The 20,186-nt window shown below is 44.3% G+C and overlaps 1 protein-coding gene across 1 annotated transcript in view; it reads right to left on the minus strand.

The window, feature by feature from the left end:
- Window positions 1-20,186, minus strand: part of LOC138854057 (uncharacterized) — a 72,859-nt gene that overhangs the window by 18,351 nt on the left and 34,322 nt on the right. Inside the window, exon 6 of the mRNA XM_070094794.1 lies at window positions 4,863-5,397. Coding sequence (XP_069950895.1) covers window positions 4,863-5,397 — 535 coding nt within the window. The remainder of the gene's footprint in view (window positions 1-4,862; window positions 5,398-20,186) is intronic.

The raw sequence follows: 20,186 nt of genomic DNA on the forward strand, positions 1-20,186 counted from the left end.
CGCAGGATAGTGAAACAGGACTGTTCAACTGTGGATAAGGTAATTGTTGCTGTTATTAGAACCTGGTACGACGACGAAGAACTTGCCAAAATATATTCAACATTGGTCGATTTTATAAGCAATGCTTATAAAAACAAAGGATAATCATGTCTCTTATTAAATCAATTATCTGTCACATCATTGTCGTGTATTTTTCAAATAAACATTAATTTCCCAAATGCCTTATTTCATCACTGTCCCAAATAATATCCATACTAATGTAGTATAAGGGACTATGACTGGAATAATAGTGAATACACGACGACACACTGACTTGATATATACTGTACAATGTCAATTTAAAGCTGCCATGGACAAGATGGGCTACAGCATCTAAAAATAGTAGTTTGTTGTCCCAGTCAAGATTGACTGAGAATTTTATAGAGGGAGCTAAACTATTCTTTTACGTAAATACTCATCAAGATTTTGATCTTTCAACCACAGACAGAGAACATCATACAAACATTTAATTCACTTAGCTTTCTTTGGGAGAATATCTGTAAAGCGTTGTCTCGTAGAACTCCATATATAAATTGCGCATCACAGGGAGAGAAGAGTGGATTGTACATTGCATAACGTCTACCTTCCAGGCCATTACATACAGTTTAATTAGTTCAGTTATAGTATGGAGAAAGACATAGGGAAATTTCCTAGTTCCTCTTCGAGATACTTTAACAAATAGAGACAGACTCAGATGAACAAGACAGTAACATACAAACTCCGGAAAGTAATTCATTGAACATATTTAAATTCTGGAGTCTCCCTGTGGAGTCCATATTTTTTTTATATGTTCATCCGAAATCCTTCCTGCCAAGGGAGTTTAATTAACAATGTAGATATGTTATATAGAACTAAACTTCTTGAAATTATTGTAGGATGAGCCAGATTCCTTGTGTGTGTGTGTGTGTGTGTGTGTGTGTGTGTGTGTGTGTGTGTGTGTGTGTGTGTGTGTGTGTCGTAATCAATGTATACAAGTACGGCAGACAGATGTTTAATTAATTTATCATTTTCCTTCAAAAGCCTTTTTAAACGTTTCTTAACATTGACTATTAACCTGGTCAATGACATTCTTAGTAAGAGGCTCATATGGCTCATTGTCACTGAGTAAATGGCTCATCTTATCTAAATACTCCACCTTATCTAAAATGAAAAACGACCTTGATTTATCTGCCACTGTGAGATGCATATTCTGGTTATTACTAAGTTCTTTGTAAGTTTTGGTAAAGCATAGTGGAAATCAACGGACGGAGTAAGGTTGCATAAACGATTCATTTACAAATATTAAAAGTTTCCAGTATTAAGTCACCATGTTTCTCCAGCATATAGAAACACTTGGCTACTGATCAAAGCTTAGTTCCTTGCTAGTAAGGTTTATATAAAAAAAAATTCAGTTTCACATGTATGGTTCAACCAGTTGGTGATATAATATTATACAGGAGTCAAAAGCTGCAAGACAAAGAATAACTATTGTGACATTTTGATTGTCATTTTTGATCGCAAGAATCCATACCTATCAATAGTGACCTCTTCATAAATAAACAGAGCTTTTCCATTCAGTATGAACGTGGGTTATCTGAAGGAATACGACAGGGACACTTTACAACTAAATACGTGGTGCTGTAAAAAAAATTCCAAACTGCTACGAAAAAAAATAGGCTTATCTAATCACCTAGTTGAAGTTGTCTTCCTCGAAATAATCTCTCTGGAGGCTATACGCTGATCCCAACGCCTCTGCCACTTCTCAAAATATTTTTGAAACTTTTGTTTCTTAACAGTATCTAATGATTCCTCTGAATCTACTTGAATGTCTTCCACGTTATTAAAAGGCCGTCCCTTTATTGCCATTTTAATTTTTGGTAAGAGAAACGAATCACAGGGGGCTAAATCTTGAGAGAATGGGGGATGGGGGACGACCACTATGTTGTTTTCGGCCAGAAAGCAATGGTCTTTCTGGTCTAGAGTCGGCAAGTGGGGCACAGTTGTCACAGTCACTCGCCTTATAATTAAATTTTCGGACGCAGTGCTTTAACACAACTCATAAAAATTCCCACAACACTTGCAATGTCCTGGATGCTCCGTCGACGATCTTTCTGAATAACTTTCCTCATTTTTCAATGTTGGCGACTGTTTATGACGCTGATGGACGGCCAGAGCATTCATCCGAAATAGACGTATGCTGCTGTGATTCGAGGAAAGCAATGAAAACACTGTTCAACCCATTCGTCTCCAAATGTTTGCTGTAGCATTTTATAAGTTTTACTAGCCGTTTTATCGAGTTTGAAGCAAAATTTTTTTTTCTCTCTCTCTTACACACACAGGAGGAAGACAACAGTCAAAGACCAGGTGATCAGATTAAGGACAGAAGGTGAACTCACAAGAAATGATCAGGAGGTATGTGAGGAGCTGAACAGGAGATTTAAGGAAGTTTTTACAGTAGAGACAGGAAGGGCTGTGGGAAGACAGCACAGAAGGGAACATCAAGAGGGAATATACCAACAAGTGTTGGATGACATACGAACAACTGAGGAGGAGGTGAAGAAGCTCTTAAGTGACCTTGACACCTCAAAGGCGATGGGACCGGCGATGGGACCTTCTCTAAGGACCCCATGGGTCCTTAGAGAAGGAGCAGAGATGCTGTGCATGCCTCTAACCACAATCTTCAACACATCCCTTGAAACTGGGCAACTACCTGAGAAATGGAAGACAGCTAATGTAGTCCCCATATTTAAGAAAGGAAACAGAAACGAGGCGCTAAACTACAGACCTGTGTCTCTGACATGTATTGTGTGCAAAGTCATGGAGAAGATTATCAGGAGGAGTGGGGTCGAACACCTGGAAAGGAACAAGATTATAAATGAAAACCAGCATGGGTTCATGGAAGGCAAATCGTGTATCACAAACCTCCTGGAGTTTTATGACAAGGTAACAGAAGTAAGACACGAGAGAGAGGGGTGGGTAGATTGCATTTTCCTAGACTGCAGGAAGGCCTTTGACACAGTTCCCCACAAGAGATTAGTGCAGAAGCTGGAGGATCAGGCGCATGTAACAGGGAGGGCACTGCAATGGATCAGGGAATACCTGACAGGGAGGCAGCAACGAGTCATGGTACGTGAAGAGGTATCACAGTGGGCGCCTGTGACAAGCGGGGTCCCACAGGGGTCAGTTCTAGGACCAGTGCTATTTTTGATATATGTGAACGACATGATGGAAGGAATAGACTCCGAGTGTCCCTGTTTGCAGATGATGTGAAGAATTAAATCGGATGAGGATGAGGCAGGACTGCAAAGAGACCTGGACAGGCTGGACATGTGGTCCAGTAACTGGCTTCTCAAATTCAATCCAGCCAAATGCAAAGTCATGAAGATTGGGGAGGGGCAAAGAAGACCGCAGACAGAGTATAGGCTAGGTGGACAAAGTCTACAGACCTCACTCAGGGAGAAAGACCTTGGGGTGACCATAACACCGATCACGTCACCGGAGGCATACATCAACCAAATAACTGCTGCAGCATACGGGCGCCTGGCAAACCTGAGAATAGCGTTCCGATACCTTAATAAGGAATCGTTCAAGACACTGTACACTGTGTATGTTAGGCCCATACTGGAGTATGAAGCACCAGTCTGGAACCCACACCTGGTCAAGCACGTCAAGAAGTTAGAGAAAGTACAAAGGTTTGCAACAAGGCTAGTCCCAGAGCTCAGGGGAATGTCGTACGAGGAAAGGTTAAGGGAAATCGGACTGACGACACTGGAGGACAGAAGGGTCAGGGGAGACATGATAACGACATACAAGATACTGCGGGGTATAGACAAGGTGGACAGAGATAGGATGTTCCAGAGAGGGGACACAGGGACAAGGGGTCACAACTGGAAGCTGAAGACTCAGACGAGTCACAGGGACGTTAGGAAGTATTTCTTCAGTCATAGAGTTGTCAGGAAGTGGAATAGCCTAGCAAGTGAAGTAGTGGAGGCAGGAACCATACATACCTTTAAGAAGAGGTATGATACAGCTCAGGAAGCAGAGAGAGGACCTAGTAGCGATCAGTGAAGAGGCGGGGCCAGGAGCTGAGTCTCAACCCCTGCAACCACAATTAGGTGAGTACAATTAGGTGAGTACACACAAATTGCAACAATGCTTTGACCACACGATAGAAAATGCCCATCTTTCTTTTAACGGAATGACGGACGGTATTGTAAGTGGTCACGCTACTTCACAAAGTTGTGTCGGTCACGCTACTTCACAAAGTTGTGTCGGTCACGCTACTTCACAAAGTTGTGTCGGTCACGCTACTTCACAAAGTTGTGTCCTACGCAGCATTATCTGTGATCTATGCTGCTACCATATTTAACCCAGGACACTCGCGATAATTTGAGTACTGAAAATTTCGATAGCACCTCTTATTCTGATAATATCTGAAGTGGTTTTGAGCTGTCCATTAATTTTCAAATATTGTATTCTATGCCTCATACTTGACGTGGATTGTGAGAGTGGAGTGCAGGTGCAGGAGCGAGCCCATCACAGGATGAGTTAGGAACTTGATACACCACCTTCCTACCTCAGGAAGAAAACAGAAAATTTATCAGTGATATTCAAAGCAGGATTAAAGCGAGATGTGCACCCTCCACGAATTCTAAGGGAGGGATGGGAGTGGGGTGGGTGTAAGACTTACTGTGGTGGTGGTTGCTGTCAGAGAAGGGGGGTGTGATGGGTGTAAGACTTACTGTGGTGGTGGTTGTTGTCAGAGAGGGGGGAGTGGTGGGTGTAAGACTTACTGTAGTGGTGGTTGCGGTCAGAGAGAGGGGTGTGGTGGGTGTAAGACTTACTGTGGTGGTGGTTGCGGTCAGAGAGGGGGGTGTGGTGGGTATCATCGAGGTGGGCAGAACTCTCGGTACGGGAGGAAGCAGCGTGGTCAGAGTCAGTGTCACTGTTGACACTGTCCTCGTAATCTTCACTTTCTCCACCGTAATTAAGTCCACATCTCTTCACCCTGGCATAGTCGTCGCTGTCTCCTCGTCTTCCTCCTCCTATTTCTCCTCCTCTTCCTCCTATTTCTCTTCTTCCCCCTCTTCCTCCTCCTACACCTCCTCCTCTTCCTCCTTCCCCTTCACCTCCTCCTACTCTTCTTCTTATTCCTCCCCCGTCTCCTCCTCCTCTTTCTCTTCCTCTTGCTCCTCTTCCTTCTACTCCTGCTGCTGCTCGTCCTCCCACTAGTTCTCTTCCTCCTCTTCCTCTTCCTCCTGCTGCACTGCTTCCTCCTCCTATACCTCCTCCTCCTGACGCTCCTTTTCCTCCACTTGCTGCTGCTGCTGCTCTGCCACTTCTTCCATCTCTGTTGTTACCACTGTTTCCGCTGTCAGTCTGCGAACAAGTCAAAGTCAGTTTTTAAATAAGAGAGAGAAATGGAAATTTAATGAGACATGTAGAAATGTGCAGAAGGCACTGCTTCTGCTATTTCTTCTGGTTCTACTATTACTATTTCTACTACTACCACTACTACTGCCACTACTACTGCTACTACTACTACTATTAACGTGATGTATATTGTTTGGAAAACCGACTTGTTGAAGACTGAGACCCTTTTGTAACATGAGGAAACGTTTCGCCAGCCAGTACCTTCTTCAGTTCAATACAGAGAAGAACGGTGGAAAATGAGGAGTTTGAGGTAATCAGTCCCTCAGTCTGGAGTTGATGTGTTCAGTCTATCAGTCTTGAGAAAAGTACATACAGCATATGCTCGGAGAGTAGTTGGAGATTTAGATTAGATTTTGCCACCGAAGTGGCTAGTTTATTGTGCACCCCATATCCATCCTGTGGACGGTAGCGCGAGAGCATATGGATACACAAAAGGCCTAGGAACTAGGCCCCAAAGGGTTAACAGGAATACATATGGATTTATATCTACATATCTATAGTTCACTTATCTGTTACAAGCAAATTTAGGAAATTTGCTTAGTATATCTGGTATCTTATTTTCATTAATAATATATCTTGACATGTCACATAGGTTATTATACTGTCTGTCTCTGTATTCCTCAATAAGTGGACAATTAAGCACATAGTGTTCAAGAGAGTGACCATATGCCTGATCACATAATTTACATTTAGTTTGATCATCATCTGTGTGTCTCCCAAACTGCCAGAAGTACTTGTAACCAAGCCTAAGCCTGGCCACTACAACATCAGTCAGTCTGTTCACATTGCAAGTTGCTCCATAAACATACTTATCTACGTTCATGTTATCATAGTGGGTTATAGATCTACTCAGGCTTCTAACTGCATTCCTATAACAATCATTTTCATTATTTACTTCCTCCCTAATATTATTCCTAATGCTAGACACAGTTATACCAAAGTTATATTCTACGTTCTCCTTCTGGGTACTCTTCTTGGCTAACATATCAACTTTATCATGAAGGAGTAATCCAATGTGTGATGGGATCCATAGCAATTGTACATTAATTCCTTTGTCCCTAATTTTTGAGTATCTATACCTGGCTTCCCCAATGAGCATGTTGTTGGAGTCATTATATGAGCCAAGAGCCTTCAATGATGACATAGAATCAGTAATGATGATAGAGTCAAGCTCAGTGTCATAGGTTAGCTTTAGAGTAGTTGGAGGTGGACTCACTATTGGACAAATCTACTAGCGTAACCAGGTGATGCCTGTAGGGTTGGCGAGAGTTGAAGACTTCACTGAAGAAGTCACCGGCTGGTGAAACGTTTCCTCGATAAAGATTCCCAACTGTTGCAAAAGTCTCTCAATCCACTTGCGCTACTATTACTACCTTTGCTGCTGCTGCTATTTACTAATACTACTGCTTCTACTACTACCACTATCAATATCACTACTGTTGTTTTTACCACCACTACATACTACTACTTCTACCACTACTACTGCTACTAATAATTACGACTACTACTTCTACCACCACCACCACTACCACTGCTAAAATTTCTACTTCTACTACTACTATTATTACTGCCACCACTACTACTACCACCACCACTATTACTACTATTAGTAGCAGTAGTAGACACTGTACTCCAGGTGATTTGTGACTAGCAGAATATCCTGTGTTGTGGAATTAACTGCAAAATAGTAATATCGTATATTTATTAAGTGTTTGTCTGATTTTTCTGTCACCAACAACTTGTGTTAGGAAACCATTCCAGTGCTCAGCAATTCTCTTTGAGGAAAAAAGAAAACCTTGCATTTATAGATTTTAAACCACTTGCCAGAGTGTCATGCAGCTGTTTAATGTATTTGTGTCACTCTGTAGTAAAGGAAAAAATCATGCTCGATTGTGCCAAATTTAGACTCTTGAAGGTTTGTAAACAACGGTGATTTAATTCTTTCTCGATAATTTAAGTGTTGATGCTCTACTTTGCATCCTTTTAAGTTTATCGACATTTTCTGTATAATGGGCGACAACAGCATACTCGCAGTGGATTACAGCTTCAATTTTCAAAAGGGTGGACTAGTAAGCCATTGGAAGGTTCTCGGTCGGATGACCAAAAGCTTCAGTGGCGGGTCATCATAAGACCCGCGTCTGGAAACACTTGTCCTGTTTCCCGGCGAAACTTTAGCCTAAGCAGCATACTCGCAGTGAGGTCTAACAAGAGCATCATACTCGCAGTGGAGGTCTAACAAGAGCATTATACTCGCATTGAGGTCTAACAAGAGCATCATACTCGCAGTGGAGGTCTAAAAAGAGGATCATACTCGCAGTGGGGTCTAACATGAGCATTATAGTACTCGCAGTGGGGTTTAACATGAGCATCATACTCGCAGTGGGGTCTAACAAGAGCATCATACTCGCAGTGGAGGTCTAACAAGAGCATTATACTTGCAGTGAGGTCTAACAAGAGCATTATACTCGCAGTGAGGTCTAACAAGAGCATCATACTCGCAGTAGGGTCTAACATGAGCATTATACTCGCAGTGGGGTTTAACATGAGCATCATACTCGTAGTGGGGTCTAACAAGGGCATCATACTCGCAGTGGGGTCTAACAAGAGCATCATACTCGCAGTGGGGGTCTAACATCATACTTGCAGTGGGGTCTAACAAGAACATCATACTCGCAGTGGGGTCTAACAAGATCACACTCGCAGTGGGGTCTAACAAGATCATCATACTCGCAGTGCGGTCTAACAAGGCCATCATACTCGCAGTGGGGTCTAACAAGAGCATCATACTCGCAGTGGTGTCTAACATCATACTTGCAGTGGGGTCTAACAAGATCACACTCGTAGTGGGGTCTAACAAGATCATCATACTCGCAGTGGGGTCTAACAAGAGCATCATACTTGCAGTGGGGTCTAACAAGAGCATCATACTCGCAGTGGTGTCTAACAAGAACATCATACTCGCAGTGGGGTCTAACATGAGCATCATACTCGCAGTGGTGTCTAACAAGAACATCATACTTGCAGTGGGGTCTAACATGAGCATCATACTCGCAGTGATGTCTAACAAGAACATCATACTCACAGTGGGGTCTAACAAGAGCATCATACTCGCAGTGGGGTCTAACAAGATCACACTCGCAGTGGGGTCTAACAAGATCATCATACTCGCAGTGCGGTCTAACAAGGCCATCATACTCGCAGTGGGGTCTAACAAGAGCATCATACTCGCAGTGGGGTCTAACATCATACTTGCAGTGGGGTCTAACAAGATCATACTCGCAGCGGGGTCTAACAAGATCACACTCGTAGTGGGGTCTAACAAGATCATCATACTCGCAGTGGGGTCTAACAAGAGCATCATACTTGCAGTGGGGTCTAACAAGAGCATCATACTCGCAGTGGTGTCTAACAAGAACATCATACTCGCAGTGGGGTCTAACATGAGCATCATACTCGCAGTGGGGTCTAACATGAGCATCATACTCGCAGTGGTGTCTAACAAGAACATCATACTTGCAGTGGGGTCTAACATGAGCATCATACTCGCAGTGATGTCTAACAAGAACATCATACTCGCAGTGGGGTCTAACATGAGCATCATACACGCAGTGGGGTCTAACAAGTGCATCATACACGCAGTGGGGTCTAACAAGAGCATCATACACGCAGTGGGGTCTAACAAGAGCATCATACATGCAGTGGGGTCTAACAAGAGCATCATACTCGCAGTGATGTCTAACAAAAACATCATACTCGCAGTGGGGTCTAACATGAGCATCATACTCGCAGTGGTGTCTAACAAGAACATCATACTCGCAGTGGGGTCTAACAAGAGCATCATACACGCAGTGGGGTCTAACAAGAGCATCATACACGCAGTGGGGTCTAACAAGAGCATCGTACACGCAGTGGGGTCTAACAAGAGCATCATACACGCAGTGGGGTCTAACATGAGCATCACACACGCAGTGGGGTCTAACAAGAGCATCATACACGCAGTGGGGTCTAACAAGAGCATCATACACGCAGTGGGGTCTAACAAGAGCATCATACACGCAGTCGGGTCTAACAAGAGCATCATACACGCAGTGGGGTCTAACAAGAGCATCATACACGCAGTGGGGTCTAACAAGAGCATCATACACGCAGTGGGGTCTAACAAGAGCATCATACACGCAGTGGGGTCTAACAAGAGCATCATACACGCAGTGGGGTCTAACAAGAGCATCATACACGCAGTGGGGTCTAACAAGAGCATCATACACGCAGTGGGGTCTAACAAGAGCATCATACACGCAGTGGGGTCTAACAAGAGCATCATACACGCAGTGGGGTCTAACAAGAGCATCATACACGCAGTGGGGTCTAACAAGAGCATCATACACGCAGTGGGGTCTAACAAGAGCATCATACACGCAGTGGGGTCTAACAAGAGCATCATACACGCAGTGGGGTCTAACAAGAGCATCATACACGCAGTGGGGTCTAACAAGAGCATCATACACGCAGTGGGGTCTAATAAGAACATCACACACGCAGTGGGGTCTAACAAGAGCATCGCACACGCAGTGGGGTCTAACAAGAGCATCATACACGCAGTGGGGTCTAACAAGAGCATCACACACGCAGTGGGGTCTAACAAGAGCATCATACACGCAGTGGGGTCTAACAAGAGCATCATACACGCAGTGGGGTCTAACAAGAGCATCATACACGCAGTGGGGTCTAACAAGAGCATCATACACGCAGTGGGGTCTAACAAGAGCATCACACACGCAGTGGGGTCTAACAAGAGCATCATACACGCAGTGGGGTCTAACAAGAGCATCATACACGCAGTGGGGTCTAACAAGAGCATCATACACGCAGTGGGGTCTAACAAGAGCATCATACACGCAGTGGGGTCTAACAAGAGCATCACACACGCAGTGGGGTCTAACAAGAGCATCATACACGCAGTGGGGTCTAACAAGAGCATCATACACGCAGTGGGTCTAACAAGAAAATCATAATATTATTTCAAGAGTTGTTTTCTACTGGAAATTTCTTCCTATGAGGCTAAGAATGGCGTTCGTTATGTTGTTGCAACAAAACATTGCTTACTCTAGTTTCCGGTTATAATTTATGACTATTACTAAATCTTTGTAATCATTTATGAGAGGAAAACCTTCGCTTGTATATATCGATTTCAGAGAAAGTGTGTGAATGACTGCGATGTTGATCGTGAGATATTCTGCCTCCGGTTAGGTTAGGTAAGGTTCGTCAGGAAACAGGGCAAATGTTTCCTGACGCGGGTCTTAGTCAGATGATGACCCGCCTTTGGAGCTTTTGGTCATCTGACCGAGGCCTTCCGCTGGCTTACCGGTCCACCCCTTTAAAAATTATGGTCATTTATAACCATTAATCTATCTCTGCCTCCGGTGTTACCTGCCAAACAACACAGGAATTTATTGAGCTTTAGATCACCTGACACCTGGTTCCCTGAGCTCTTGTATCATCCTCTGATCTGGTTTATTTAATTTTTTCGTGTTTTATTTTAATTTGTTAGCTGTTTTTACTTTGTGACTCTTGTTTTTTTATAAACTTAACAAAACTTAGAGTTTTCATGTCACAATTAATGGCATCGAAAATAAATGTCCCATCTCTGTCGCGATTTAAAACAAATCTAAAATAGAAGAGCATTTTTTTTATGTAGAACTAATAAAAAAATGAGTGGAATTGGTCCCGCACTTATATGATTATGTTGGCAGGAAGTTGAATACTGTGGCAGCTTGATGGCAACAGCAGCTCCAGCGGGTGTTGCCATATGACCTCATTGATTTCTTTTATTCCTTTTTTGATTTTCCCTTTTATGCATTTGTTTTGGTTTGTTTTCAGTTATAAACAGTAGAATATCCTTTTTCTCGGCTTTTGTCACAAAAAAATCCACAAAACCATCTAGTTTATATACATACTCGGAACTTAAAACATCTCTTATCTGCTTAAATTTTTGACTATTTCTAATAAATGTACAATCACTGTAGTTGCTATCAGAATTCTTGAAGTGAATTGAGTCTCTCGGCAAAGAAATGAGATAGAGTTGTGTCCCACACGAGTCACTAATGTATCTTTGTATTGTGGACGTCTTGTGTTGTCAGCCTTTAGCTTATTTTCAGTATGAGGAAACAGTGCTGAACAGTGACTGTAGTTACCGCTTTGGAGAAGGTAGAATTTGTTCGTCACTACCGCGACAGTGTGGTGCTGGAGTTGTGAGTGGGTTTGAAGTGGTATTATGGGCATTCCCAGTGTCACATTCTTTCATATTCGTTTCATACCCAATAAACTTCACATCATAATTTTTAAACTCAATTTTAGCACCTTTAGGTGTTAGCCCTAAGTGTTTAATTGAGGTGGGAATAAGTGCTTTAAGTCTGGAAGCCATGGTTAACAAAGGCTGAGGAAGGTAACTGTTCCCATCATGCTCTGTATGAGGTAGAAATTTTTGTATTCAGCACAGGTTGGTATGCAGATATGATTAAGCCTAAATTTCTCGCTCTTGGTAATTTGGAGGTGCTATGAGTTATGTGTCCAGGTATATCACCGACATTCCACCCTTGAATGCACTAACACATGACTGACATTTTAAGAGTTTTGGTCCTTCAGTCAGCTGTGTGACTGATTTACTTCGTCTTTAGATAATTACTCTACCGCCTTTCTTCAGCCCACAGGGTCAAACTGGGTCACCCGAACTACGAGGAAAAGGAAGTACAGCGAGCAGTGGTGTAAGCTTTACTCATCAAATGCTCCATCTGGGGAAGCAAGTCTAGCTTACACTATGTGAGCCTCATCATTGCTGTGGAACAACTGCTAGCTTACCTTCCTATCACTGCTACCTGAGTCTACTCAGCCTGTGACAGATACTGTCTCACCAGCGGTGAACACGGGACTGAGACAGAATACTGCTGCTTCACCTCATCCCGAGTCATTAGTGCTTCTTAACACTCACAGTTTTTGGTTAAATTCTGTCTCCTACTATGTGTAAAGTTGTCTCATTTAAAGACCCCTTGAGACATTCTTACATGTTCTTGGGCTACAATATATAATCAGTATTGCTGGATATCCAAAGAGCCAAAACACAACATGCTCAAGAATCTCTTGTTTCACTTTACGTTTATTAGTTATGCCTGAGAAGAGACCTTTATTGGTTCACCGAGTTTTTTTCTCTTTTTCTTCCAAGTTTTCATTTTCATTTAGTTAATATGAGAAGCCTTTAACGTTTCAACTTCAACTATCAGCTTCTATTTTTTAAACCTGGTCAGCTAAAACTAGTTATAGGTTCATGGAACAACTGGCGTGTCTAGGAGCCTTCTGCTCAGTTTTATGTAGGCCATTTCCGAAATTTGGGTTCATCGCAATAAATTTAGAAAGTCTCTTCAGATCAGCTTCAAAATTCAACACTGGTGTTTCCTACTTAGAAGGTTGGTACTGATAATGCAGTTTGTGGGCGCCATTTTACCACATTTGTTCTCGAAATGATATATTATTATTTTGAATTAAGTAATTAAAGTAGACCTCGGGGGTGCCTTGATATTGATGACTCTTGATCTAGGGAACTGGGCTTATACTCCACTTCCTTGAATCGAATATGAATGCCTCAGATTTCAAAGGCGCTCTATGACCCTTACAGGCTTAACGCTTTTCCCTGATTAAAATAAAACATCTATGAATGATAGAAATCTTTAATGGCTGATCCATTTAATAAAACAGAGGAAGTGTTTTTTCTTTAGGCTGTGTATGTGCAAAATTTATTGGATTCTGTACATTGACTGGAGAATGCATCTTTTGGTAGGCTTGAAACTTTTAGTGGTGAAGCATTTTCCTTGGAAGAAGCTTCGCCTTGAATGACTTTTCTGTTAAGTTTAGATATGTCAATTTTATTAGTCGAACTGATTTTCATAAATTAACAAGAGAACGTCTTTTCTGATCAGAAATAAGTCAATTTATTGGGTTATTGTCGGTTAAATCTAGAAAGTATATTTCATGAGCACGTAACATCTGGTGCCCTCCAGACCATTGCTAAAAAATTAAATAAAATTTTCTTAAACGTTAAACTGGTTTAGAAAGATACGTGAGCAAACACTATGATACAAATATGTTCTAGTGTTTGCTAACATGTGTTTCTAAACCAATTTGTCAGTGTCTATTAACAAGGTTTATACCAAACCTTAAATGTTTGAGCTGATTTTGTCCTCTGTTGGGCAGTAGGCCTGTTATGTACCCCTTAACGCTGGTAACAGATAATGCAAATTTTGAGCAGCTTGAACCGTGGTATGCTTACGTGTTTCAGGATATTGGTCTTTCTGAGAACAAAAGAATACCTCATCAGTTTCTCTTGAATGCTAGTGTGTCTAATTGGATTGTTAGAATTAGATCTGAGGTGTAAATATTCTAATTTGACATACTGACTTGTGAATGTCTTCTGATCCATTTCAGATCTTCAGTGCTAGTACATTACTGTAAAAGAAACTTATGTGGCATTCTGCACTATTCCTATCACGTACATTGCAGTACAGGAGGCTGGGGTAATGCAACATTGCAGTGCAGGAGGCTGGGGTAATGGAACATTGCAGTACAGGAGGCTGGGGTAATGCAACATTGCAGTGCAGGAGGCTGGGGTAATGCAACATTGTAGTGCAGAGGCTGGGGTAATGCAACATTGCAGTACAGGAGGCTGGGGTAATGCAACATTGCAGTGCAGGAGGCTGGGGTAATGGAACATTGCAGTACAGGAGGCTGGGGTAATGCAACATTGCAGTGCAGGAGGCTGGGGTAATGCAACATTGTAGTGCAGAGGCTGGGGTAATGCAACATTGCAGTACAGGAGGCTGGGGTAATGCAACATTGCAGTACAGGAGGCTGGGGGTAATGCAACATTGCAATACAGGAGGCTGGGGTAATGCAACATTGCAGTACAGGAGGCTGGGGTAATGCAACATTGCAGTACAGGAGGCTTGGGTAATGCAACATTGCAGTGCATCAGGCTGGGGTAATGCAACATTGCAGTGCAGGAGGCTGGGTAATGCAACATTGCAGTACAGGAGGCTGGGGGTCATGCAACATTGCAGTACAGGAGGCTGGGGTAATGCAACATTGCAGTACAGGAGGCTGGGGTAATGCAACATTGCAGTGCAGGAGGCTGGGGTAATGCAACATTGCAGTGCAGGAGGCTGGGGTAATGCAACATTGCAGTACAGGAGGCTGGGGTAATGCAACATTGCAGTGCAGGAGGCTGGGGTAATGCAACATTGCAGTGCATCAGGCTGGGGTAATGCAACATTGCAGTGCAGGAGGCTGGGATAATGCAACATTGCAGTACAGGAGGCTGGGTAATGCAACGTTGCAGTACAGGAGGCTGGGGTCATGCAACATTGCAGTGCAGGAGGCTGGGGTAATGCAACATTGCAGTACAGGAGGCTGGGGTAATGCAACATTGCAGTGCAGGAGGCTGGGGTAATGCAACATTGCAGTGCAGGAGGCTGGGGTAATGCAACATTGCAGTACAGGAGGCTGGGGTAATGCAACATTGCAGTGCAGGAGGCTGGGGTAATGCAACATTGCAGTACAGGAGGCTGGGGTAATGCAATATTGCAGTGCAGGAGGCTGGGGTAATGCAACATTGCAGTGCAGGAGGCTGGGGTAATGCAACATTGCAGTACAGGAGGCTGGGGTAATGCAACATTGCAGTACAGGAGGCTGGGATAATGCAACATTGCAGTGCAGGAAGCTGGGGTAATGCAACATTGCAGTAGAGGCTGGGGTAATGCAACATTGCAGTACAGCAGGCTGGGGGTAATGCAACATTGCAGTACAGGAGGCTGGGGTAATGCAACATTGCAGTGCAGGAGGCTGGGGTAATGCAACATTGCAGTACAGGAGGCTGGGGTAATGCAACGTTGCAGTACAGGAGGCTGGGATAATGCAACATTGCCGTACAGGAGGCTGGGGTAATGCAACATTGCAGTGCAGGAGGCTGGGGTAATGCAACATTGCAGTACAGGAGGCTGGGGTAATGCAATATTGCAGTGCAGGAGGCTGGGGTAATGCAACATTGCAGTGCAGGAGGCTGGGGTAATGCAACATTGCAGTACAGGAGGCTGGGGTAATGCAACATTGCAGTACAGGAGGCTGGGATAATGCAACATTGCAGTGCAGGAGGCTGGGGTAATGCAACATTGCAGTAGAGGCTGGGGTAATGCAACATTGCAGTACAGCAGGCTGGGGGTAATGCAACATTGCAGTACAGGAGGCTGGGGTAATGCAACATTGCAGTGCAGGAGGCTGGGGTAATGCAACATTGCAGTACAGGAGGCTGGGGTAATGCAACGTTGCAGTACAGGAGGCTGGGATAATGCAACATTGCCGTACAGGAGGCTGGGGTAATGCAACATTGCAGTGCAGGAGGCTGGGGTAATGCAACATTGCAGTACAGGAGGCTGGGGTAATGCAATATTGCAGTGCAGGAGGCTGGGGTAATGCAAGATTGCAGTGCAGGAGGCTGGGGTAATGCAACATTGCAGTACAGGAGGCTGGGGTAATGCAACATTGCAGTACAGGAGGCTGGGATAATGCAACATTGCAGTGCAGGAGGCTGGGGTAATGCAACATTGCAGTAGAGGCTGGGGTAATGCAACATTGCAGTACAGCAGGCTGGGGGTAATGCAACATTGCAGTACAGGAGGCTGGGGTAATGCAACATTGCAGTACAGGAGGCTGGGGTAATGCAACATTGCAGTACAGGAGGCTGGGGTAATGCAACATTGCAGTACAGGAGGCTGGGATAATGCAACATTGCCGTACAGGAGGCTGGGGTAATGCAACATTGCAGTGCAGGAGGCTGGGGTAATGCAACATTGCAGTACAGGAGGCTGGGGTAATGCAACATTGCAGTACAGGAGGCTGGGATAATGCAACATTGCAGTGCAGGAGGCTGGGGTAATGCAACATTGCAGTACAGGAGGCTGGGGTAATGCAACATTGCAGTACAGGAGGCTGGGGTAATGCAACATTGCAGAGAAGGCGGCTGGGGTAATGCAACATTGCAGTGCAGGAGGCTGGGGTAATGCAACATTGCAGTGCAGGAGGCTGGGGTAATGCAACATTTCAGTACAGGAGGCTGGGGTAATGCAACATTGCAGTACAGGAGTCTGGGGTAATGCAACATTGCAGTGCAGGAGGCTGGGGTAATGCAACATTGCAGTACAGGAGGCTGGGGTAATGCAACATTGCAGTGCAGGAGGCTGGGGTAATGCAACATTGCAGTGCAGGAGGCTGGGGTAATGCAACATTGCACTACGGGAGGCTGTGGTGATGCAACATTGCAGTGCAGGAGGCTGGGGTAATGCAACATTGCAGTACAGGAGGCTGGGGTAATGCAGCATTGCAGTTCAGGAGGCTGGGGTCATGCAACATTGCAGTACAGGAGGCTGGGGTAATGCAACATTGCAGTACAGGAGACTGGGGTAATGCAACATTGCAGTACAGGAGACTGGGGTAATGCAACATTGCAGTACAGGAGGCTGGGGTAATGCAACATTGCAGTACAGGAGACTGGGGTAATGCAACATTGCAGTACAGGAGGCTGGGTTAATGCAACATTGCAGTACAGGAGGCTGGGGTAATGCAACATTGCAGTACAGGAGACTGGGGTAATGCAACATTGCAGTACAGGAGACTGGGGTCATGCAACATTGCAGTACAGGAGGCTGGGGTAATGCAACGTTGCAGTGTAGGAGGCTGGGGTAATACAACATTGCAGTACAGGAGGCTGGGGTAATGTAACATTGCAGTGCAGGAGGCTGGGGTAATGCAACATTGCAGTGCAGGAGGCTGGGGTAATGCAACATTGCAGTGCAGGAGGCTGGGGTAATGCAACATTGCAGTACAGGAGGCTGGGGTAATGCAACATTGCAGTGCAGGAGGCTGGGGTAATGTAACATTGCAGTACAGGAGGCTGAGGTAATGCAACATTGCAGTGCAGGAGGCTGGGGTAATGCAACATTGCAGTACAGGAGGCTGGGGTAATGCAACATTGCAGTACAGGAGGCTGGGGTAATGCAACATTGCAGTACAGGAGGCTGGGGTAATGCAACATTGCAGTACAGGAGGCTGGGGTAATGCAACATTGCAGCGTAGGAGGCTGGGGTAATGCAACATTGCAGTGCAGAAGGCTGGGGTTATGCAACATTGCAGTACAGGAGGCTGGGGTAATGCAACATTGCAGCGCAGGAGGCTGGGATAATGCAACATTGCAGTGCAGGAGGCTGGGGTAATGCAACATTGCAGTGCAGGAGGCTGGGATAATGCAACATTGCAGTACAGGAGGCTGGGGTAATGCAACATTGCAGTACAGGAGGCTGGGGTAATGCAACATTGCAGTACAGGAGGCTGGGGTAATGCAACATTGCAGTACAGGAGGCTGGGGTAATGCAACATTGCAGTACAGGAGGCTGGGGTAATGCAACATTGCAGTACAGGAGGCTGGGGTAATGCAACATTGCAGTACAGGAGGCTGGGGTAATGCAACATTGCAGTGCAGGAGGCTGGGGTAATGCAACATTGCAGTACAGGAGGCTGGGGCAATGCATCATTGCAGTACAGGAGGCTGGGGTAATGCAACATTGCAGTACAGGAGGCTGGGGTAATGCAACATTGCAGTACAGGAGGCTGGGGTAATGCAACATTGCAGTACAGGAGGCTGGGGTAATGCAACATTGGGGAAACTTCCTGGTCTCTGCAGCGACCGAAATATATATACTTATTTTGATATTCACAGAAGCACACTAAATTAGCAAGAGCTCGCAATTCAAGGAATTAGAGGAATTAGAGCTAGCTTCTATTTGATCAGATTAATCCTGATTGTATTATTGTGTCTTCCTCATATACTCTAATCCTCAGATACTTTAAAGAACATTACTGGATAAGCACTTTCTCAGGACCCATTACGTACCTCTGTAACCTGTAAATACCTTTGTAACTTGTCATGATTGTGACCAGACCTACCTGGAGTTCATTACCTTTGTAAATTAAGACTTTATTACCTTTGTAAATTGTGAGTTCATTACCTTTTGTAACTTGCTCAGCTATCAAAACTTTGAGGCCCAGTCCCTGGACCCATTATGTACTTCTGTAATCTTTTGACTACCCCCCACAGGATGGGTATGGGGTGCATAATAAAGATATTAAACTAACTATAAAAATAATAATTAGCATTCTCCACCTGACTCTCGACAGACAGACACGGGACACAGACACAGGAAGCCGCCCAGCCGTCGTGGAGAGAAGACGTCGTCGTTCCTGCTCTTCAGTTATCCTGAGTAATTCTCGAGCAGAGCAACTCTGAACACTGTTACTCAAGATTTTTCTTGGATTATCCTGAGTATTTCTTTACCAGAGCTGAGAGGAAACTTGCTTGCAGTTACTTCGGGCACCATCCCATCAAGAGGGTAAGGCGGTGACTTGCTTGCTTGTTCACCCCTCTCTTCCTCATCCTCCCATCCTTCCCCCATCCTTCCCCCACCCAAACATCAACACTGGCCCACACACTACATACATTGCTATCCTTCTGACTTTCCTATCTTCTTCTTTTTCGGCAACTTCGCTTTGGCGAGTTAACACAAGGCATTTTGACCATCCGGTAGCCCGTGTGGTTTTTTAAAATTCGGCCGATCTTTGCCTTGGGCCCTGTCCTCTTCACCACTCGAGGGTAGGCTATCTTAGGGGCTGACCTTCATAAGTCAGCTGAAATAGGATGTTAGACTAACACTAAGGAAAGACCCTTTTTGTTAAAGTAACTTATGTGCCAGATGTACCTTCCTGGACATCATGGCGCGGATAAGAGTCAGATTACGGGTTGATGACAACCAAAAATCGAGAAAAGAAATTCTAGCATGCATTTGCTCAAATTCAACTGTTGCTCCAATGGATGTTTTTGCAACTCTCGCTGGGGTAGTACTTCTCCTCTCTTCTGAAGAAGAGTTACTTCAACTACTTAAGCAGGACGTCCTGGACAAATTGAAGACTTTTGGTATCCACCCAATTGCACCTGAAAGCTATCAAGCTCAGCGAACTGTGTTTGTTGCCAGAATTAACAGCATCATGAGAGATAGCACAGTGAATGAACTTCTTGCTGACTTTAATGCAGAGAATTCAGAATTTCATGCTGTCCAAGCACATAAATTTTCTAAACCTGGCAACAACCAGGAAACATTAAAGTTAATACTTGAGACACCTGAAGAAGCCAAACTAGTGTGTCAAAATGGCTTCAAATGTTTTGGCACCAGATGTACACCTGACCAAATCTCTCTTGAGCGGTTTGCCAGTGTTACACAATGTTCCAAATGTTACGCATTTGGTCATACCACCAACAAATGCATATGCTAATTTGCAGCATATGCTCTGGGCAACATTCTTTTAAAAATTGTAATAACAAAACTAAACCCAATGTGTACTCTGCAGTGGAAAGCATCATGCTGTTTCTGCTATCTGTCCCGAGAGGAAAAAGGAAATGCAGAAACTTCTAGAAGCTAAGAAACTGTCCAATTCTAAGAAGAACACTCCCGAGGCACCTCCAACAATGTCCCAAACTTCCTTCCCAGCTTTGCCTGGATCTAGTGGGACTCCTCAGGTCTCTTCCACTGGTTCCAATGTTTGGAATTCTGCCCCTCTTGGAGTGCCCCAATCTAACCCTCACCTACAAC

The sequence above is a fragment of the Cherax quadricarinatus genome, chromosome 48 (genome assembly GCF_038502225.1).
Source record: "Cherax quadricarinatus isolate ZL_2023a chromosome 48, ASM3850222v1, whole genome shotgun sequence".
Lineage (NCBI taxonomy): Eukaryota > Metazoa > Arthropoda > Malacostraca > Decapoda > Parastacidae > Cherax > Cherax quadricarinatus.